Source organism: Choristoneura fumiferana, chromosome 3 (genome assembly GCF_025370935.1).
Source record: "Choristoneura fumiferana chromosome 3, NRCan_CFum_1, whole genome shotgun sequence".
Lineage (NCBI taxonomy): Eukaryota > Metazoa > Arthropoda > Insecta > Lepidoptera > Tortricidae > Choristoneura > Choristoneura fumiferana.
Window position 1 is genome coordinate 19,760,426 of NC_133474.1, and position 6,955 is coordinate 19,767,380.

General features: G+C 36.9%; 2 protein-coding genes across 2 annotated transcripts in view; both read right to left on the reverse strand.

Moving 5' to 3' along the window:
- The window catches only part of LOC141426885 (protein spire-like), a gene marked incomplete at its 5' end in the record, with an annotated part of 250,088 nt that overhangs the window by 44,817 nt on the left and 198,316 nt on the right, over positions 1-6,955 (reverse strand).
- On the reverse strand, positions 5,412-6,898 carry LOC141426889 (protein spire-like). Its single transcript, XM_074086125.1, has 3 exons — positions 6,839-6,898; positions 6,296-6,410; positions 5,412-5,501 (listed from the first exon to the last, which is right to left on the reverse strand). Exons 1-3 carry the CDS (start codon positions 6,878-6,880, stop codon positions 5,443-5,445), a joined length of 216 nt encoding a protein of 71 aa, XP_073942226.1. The 5' UTR covers positions 6,881-6,898; the 3' UTR covers positions 5,412-5,442.

Consider the following 6,955-nt stretch of genomic DNA (forward strand, 5'->3'; position numbering starts at 1 on the left):
ATCTGTGTTTGTTTACTTATTTTGTACAATAAAGAGTTTACGTACATACATACATACATATATCTAATTTCTAAAAATAATATAATGGACGACATTTTATACTAAGTTCCATGGAACAATTAGTAATTTGAGTGTGCGTGACAATGGATAAGATTCTCCACCAAACCACGGTTTTATTGCGAAATTGTACTTCAACATGTGAATAAAAATGCATGCGGGTATTTGAATATTTACGGAGAGCGTTAACAGTTACCGACTGAATAAGAGGCGAGCGTGTTATTAACTCAAATCCTTGCGAACTCGTACCGTTTTATTTATTTAACCTTTTATAGAATCAACCAATTAGCATGAGCATTCTAAACATGAACCAATTTCCACCTCACGTATTGGTCCACTGCAGTTTACACCTAAGACAAATATATATTTGGAAAATCCATTCTCACTACCGTTGTAGTAAACGTGTGAACTAAAAACTTCAACACACTAAAAAGGCAACCAAAGCAAACTTTAATACATAAACTTTAAAGTGTACTTCGCAATGATCTACGGCCATAAGCCATAGTAAACTCTTATCAAGCCGTAATCAGTGCGTTGCGCGGGTATAACATAATCTATGAGTAGTTCTAGATTTACTTACGACTTATTTCCATAGCCAGCGTATTAGTGACACAAACACCCATTATAAAACTAGTCACCGTTCAACGATAAAACGTAGCCACTGAAACTTTATCACAGACTGGATACAAAAAAGTTGACGTTTAGTTTTTTTCTTCACTTTTCTAAACAAAAGTAACCGCTCCGGCTGATTTTACCAGCCAGAACCGAGACAATTGACTCTCGCTTTTTTTTTTACTGTTCTCTTTTTAAAAATACACGTACATCCGATATGGCAGGGATTTCCACACAGCCAGCACTGCGCCGGTCATTGATAGAGCAAATCCTGTTAAAGCGACCTCTATTAAAGGGTTGGAAGCCTTGCAGTCAGGCACACACTTAACACAATCCAATTAAGTTCCACGTTTCCGCTTTAATAAAGAAAAACTTTGTACTTTTTAATACACATTGGTATTTAAAAAAACTACGGTTTTAACACGCACACACCCGCATCGTACGGATAGCAGGTACAGACTGCGGCATGCTCGAAGTACGCGATTGTAGACAGCACTTGCCGACGCTTCTCAAACTATTCGATATCTGGCATAAATCTTGAGATTTCTTGAAATTTTTACTGTTTTTTGTAAATGTATAGAAATCCGCGCGATGCTCAAAAAAGCTCAAGTTTTGTTGATAGTTTCTAGCCGAGCTTTAACTAAGTATACCTAAATACATCCCTATAATCTAACCAATCTCACAGTTAATTGATGCAAGTAGCTAAGAAACATAACGTACAAATGCGAAATTAATACGTAAATTAATAAAGTTATTTAGCGTCAAATTATTTTTAGAAGCTTCTTTATTTATTTTATTGTAAATATTTGTGTGTCTTCCGTATTAGTGAATAAATGTCTTCTTTTTTTTTCTTTCTTTCTATTATGCCTAAATGCTGTGTTAGTAAAGAAAATACTGGCGGAAGCATCGTATCAACATCATGAACGATACTTCCAGTAGCACTCAATTATTACATACTTTTACAAGCACCCTAAAATAAATGACAGTCTGTTCGAAAAGTTATTGAACCACAGACTGTTAAGTACCTAGTTTATGCAACGTGCCCGTTTCGCCGTTCACTGGCTATTGTGGTGCGTACCTTTTTTTCTTTTTTTCTCGCGTCCATTGAATTGGAAGATCGCCTTGAGAGTTCAACCGCACGGATTGAGAATCGCTGCAGTACGTATTACCCAATTGGACGTCATGATTCAAAATATGTATGCATTTTTGGGCCCATAGACACTTGACACGTACGCTTAAAAAGCATTGAAAGTAATATTGAATGAAAAATAAAATTTTAAAACCCCCAGTGCCAAAAAGTACCTACATCATGTAGGGTAAATCGTCAATTAGGTACTGGCCACCTGTCAGTGACTAGCCACCTTATACTAAAAATAAATGCTATATAGGTGACTAAACTTCATTTTTAGTGTAAGGTGGCCAGTTATTGAACGGTAGCCAGTAATTGACGATCTACCCTACCTAGGCATAATTTGGAGACACTTGTGTTAAAAATAGGCCTATATCGTAAATACGCTACCAAATTATTACTCATCAAATCATTTTAACCGCTAACACTAAAATGCCCTAAATGAGCTGTTGCCCTAAATGAGCGGCGGGATGCATATTTAATTTATTTATGTCAGTAATACAATCGTTCAGGAGAGGCTTAAGGAAGATATAGCACATCTTCTTAAATATTTGAGAACTCCTTTGTCGTTTGCATACTAACATGTATAGTAGTTTATTTTTATGCCTGTGGCTTCTTAGCTAGCTAGCTAGTTTTTGGTAGGTACCTTGCATTGCATAGTAGGTAAGTACATATTTGAAGGCATCTTCCCTTACGCAATCAGTCCCATCCCGGCGACACCGCAGCATTCCGAATTCAACGCAGACGGCACGGCGCCAGGTGCGTCTATCCAGACAAGTTGTCTGGAATACTGCCCTACTTTAGTAGCTGGGTAATATTCAGTGTTTTTGAGGCGTTTTTAGGGTTCCGTACCTCAAAAGGTCAAAACGAAAAATGAAAAACGAAAAGGAAAATGAGTGTCTCACGGTAGTTTCATGTTAAAAAAACGGAACCCTTATATAATCACTTTGCTGTATTGAAGACTTTGAAGACCACAAATGCGATTGGTGTTAACTTTTGTTTGAGACCGGGAGAATAGCGATGACGGCGACACTAATCAACTCATGTACTTTTTCATCATCATCCCAGGTTATGTTCCACTGCTGGGCAGGGCACAGGCCTCCAGTCAGAATAAGAGGGCTTAAGGCTCAGTGCAGATTGGGAACTTCACACACACCATTGAAGTGTTTCGCAGGTTAGTGCAGATTGCCTGATTTTTCTTTCATTTGCCGTGAAGTTCATGGTAAGTTTTGAATGTAATTTTCTACATTAATTTCGAAAAACTTGAAAGCGGATAAGTTTCGAGAATTCCCATGGGAATGAAATAAAATCCCGGAAAATCCGCGGGTAAAAGCTATATATAGTAACTAATATTTTATCATTAAACATAGGCATTTTACAAGGCATAAGAAACACCATTAGAAATTTCCATCAACTCGACAACTTTAACTGTAGAGTAATCGCACTGCAATAAATAAAACTTTCTTAGCTGCCGATCTGATACATAATGTAACTTCAATACCATAAATGACGTAATACAAAAAGAGAAGATGAACCCCGATATTCACATAAACATGTTCGTCTCTTTCAAATAATTAATTCTTTCGCTGAATGCAATACAAAACAAAAAAAAGTCTGGATAGGTACCGAACCTTGATGCCAATTTATAGATTTTCATGTAGTTATGTCAACCAAATAGCTACCTATGGAAAGTCCTGCAAATATGTTCCCTTCCATTGATAGATACTGAACCCAAAACAAGCCACATTATACGTTAGGTCAATTGGTGTCAAGTGTCCCGTGATATTTATTTATTTTTATTTAATTTATGTAGCCTATAATTCATACTGTAGGCATAGAGCCACAAGTACCACGGCCGTGTTTAACGGCTGTATTTCCCAAATACAAAACATCGTATCCATCACATTTAAAAAAACAATCTACACAACAATGACACCAAATGAGCCATCCTAACAATCCATACTAATATTATAAATGTGAAAGTTTGTGAAGATGTTTGGAGGTTTGGTTGTTTGGATATTTGGATGTTAGTTATTCCATCACGTCTAAAAAGCTCACCCGATTTAGATGAAATTCGGTATACAGATAGTTTGAGTCCCGTGAATGGACATAGGATAGTTTTTATCCCGAAAAATTTCATAGTTCTCGCGGGATAGCTATAATCGAATCTACGCGGACGAAGTCGCGGGCAAAAGCTATTAGTTTAATAAATCCAGTTCGCCTGAGTCAAATTTTAGAGCTAGATGTCACTATAGCGCTAGCCCAATTTCTAGGTGCTGTAGTATTGCGCGACCACCTCGGCTCTCAGCGCGATTGCAACACTATCGTATCAGCTGCGATGCGATCTAGTTTCGCCACGCATGCGCGCTGCACAATGATGTGATACTTCATGGGTTTGTTTATGTCACACGGGTTTGCGTGTCCTCTGTCGCTATCAGATCAGTTAGGTTTCTCATCAAGCTGTTAATTTAGAATTAAAAATGTCTATGTCAATAATTTAATAGGTAACTATTATGGTGTTGATGTTGATTATCGTTCAGTTGTTTTGAGTGTTTTAATTTTAATTTAGGTAGGCATAATAATAATAGTGCACTATAGGTATCTATATAATTGATAGTTGTTGAAATTTCCAGAAGAATGTACGTAACTGCATTTTATTTTCATTTGTCAATAATGCTAAAATTAACTGATGTAAAAATAAAATTACGAAAACTACATATTAGCAAAACTTCGAAATAAATAGGTACAGTCACCAGCATTAATATCTGCCACAGCGGAGCGTGCAAAAATATCTGACACGTCCTTCCAGCCCTAGAAATAGAGTGGTATCAGCTATTTATGCACGCTTGTTGTGTCAGATATATGGTGCTGGTGGTGGTGCTAAACAGTTAATTTTTACCCAAGTATCCAAATTTCATTTTTTGTTGTTGTCTTTGTTGTAAGTAGTTGTTAGAAATGTCATACATTATTATTTTCTTAGTGACCGCTATCCGTTTGGTAAAATATCTAAGTAAACGTTAGATTTACTTAAGTAGGTACCTACATTATTAAGCCGTTTGTTACAGAGCTAGCTATAAATGAGATTGGATTATATGTTCAGAACATAAGTCTCATAAGGTGTTCTTACAGGTAAATTTCTCAAACACTTTTCTTACAATTATCATAAGGTAAATAAAAGCACCTTCTCAATTATATAAGACAATGAGTCGATTCATCTCATTGCTATTAAAAAATTTAAGGCGCTTTGTGCTTTACATTGAAGTCTGCGTGTAAGGGGTGACACTATTTACTGGCCGTACAATACCGACATGGAAATACCGACATGATATTTCGTGTACACGCCCATAGAAACTCTTGTCAGTTTGACACCAGTTTGTATGGGCGTGTACACGAAATATCGGGTCGGTATTTCCATGTCGGTATTATCCGTGCCGGTAAATAGACGTTAGTAGTAGGTTGTAGTTACTTTAGTGTCACCTGTGTCACTTTTATAAAGTTTAAGTTAAGTATGTTATCGAAATATAAGTAATATTAAGAAGTAAATAATGCGGCCATTTATAAAAAAAGTTTTTATGCTTACACACACTGTAAGTAATGAAAATCAGCACTTCTTGATTAGAACCAAATTTAATTTTTGAAATTCTTCATAGGGTTTCTTCATAGGGAACGAGATTCTGGGTCGGGATAATGGGAAGGAAATCATCTGTAAGGAGGCAATGGAAGGTTAGGTCAGTTGAATGGTATTTGGTATGGTTTGACTAGTTAGTTACTTTATTTTCTTGGTTCTATGAATTGCAAATTATTACTCAGGAGTAATTATAATGTGGGCTATCGTTTTTTGCCTCACTAGATGGCGCACTGTTGCGTGAGAAAATCATATTTAATACACCTTAAAACCGTACCATAAAAATATCGAGCATGCCACAGTGTTGCATAGTCCCCGTTTTGTTCGGAAAAAAAGGGAGGACAAAGGTTTCCGAAAGACAAAACTGTCTCAAAACACAGACATTCATTGCCCCGGAACGCATATTTGCCATAATTAATTTCAGATATTGCAAAATATTCACAAAATTATTCTAATTATAAATAAACCCGCGTAGCTCACCCAAAAACTATGAGATTTGACACCTCACGCTACACTAGCGCCCTCTAGTGGCGAATTCATACGCGATAGCCCTCATTCTCTTAGTGAGACGCTTAAGATCCTGTAGAATAATGACAATTGATGAAGCGTACAGCGTACCTACTAAGATAGAACCTTATCGCAAACCATTAAACGATTATTTTAGTCAATTTCATCAGCATCTATATTTGCCAAAGAATTTTTTGTAAGAGGGAGCAAGCGAGCATGGGTCACCTGATGGGAAGCAATCACCGCCGCCCATAGACACCCGCAACGCGAGGGGTATCACAACTACGTTGCTGGCCCTTTGAGAGATTGATAGGCTCGTTTTTTTGAAGATCTCTAAGTATTATTATTGTTAAGAAGATACTCACATAGTCTTCTAGAGTAGGGAGTAGGCCTCAGCTGCCGGCCGACCTGGATGGAGGCGAGGAGCTGTTCTCGGGGGGTCACCTCCCGCCGGCGCGGCGGCAGCTTGCGTTCTGATGCCTGCCGAAGGTGTCATATTAGGTAAGTAATTTACTGAGGTATTAATTCGCAAAGATCAACATCCAAGTCGTGTTTTTTAAACTGCTATCTAGCTTACGAGTAGGTATATGGAAAAACACGTTTGGAAGACTAACTATTATAATAACCGTAAAAAAATATAGAAATCCTTGATAGAATTTGTTTTGTAACTATTGTTAAATTAAACAGCTAAACGAAAGAGGTTCAAATCAAATACAAAAGAATTTAATTACGTCGACAATCGAACCGCGAGAAAATCCTTTCAATCGTGGCTCATGTTTTTTTCATGTCCACTTCTATTTAACTTTAATTTTACAACAAAGTCTTGGTGTTTTCTTATTTCAGAATCGAGTTACTAGTTTACAGGAAATTTATGGAAACAAAAATATGAATCAATGTTCCAAACTTACCTTTTTAAGTGGAGGTCTACTTCTAATAAATTCGAGAATCATTGCGTGTGCGTCTTTCTTCACACTGTTGGAAAAATAATTTATTAATCCTTAAGTAAACGCAGAAAAAAGCATCGC

Coding starts and splice junctions, on each gene's coding strand:
- LOC141426889 (XM_074086125.1), bottom strand. CDS start 6,880: ATGATTCTCGAATTTATTAGAAGTAGACCTCCACTTAAAAAG. Junction 6,411..6,838: donor GTAGACCTCCACTTAAAAAG/GTAAGTTTGGAA, acceptor CACCTTCGGCAG/GCATCAGAACGCAAGCTGCC. Junction 5,502..6,295: donor TCCCTACTCTAGAAGACTAT/GTGAGTATCTTC, acceptor GCCTCCTTACAG/ATGATTTCCTTCCCATTATC.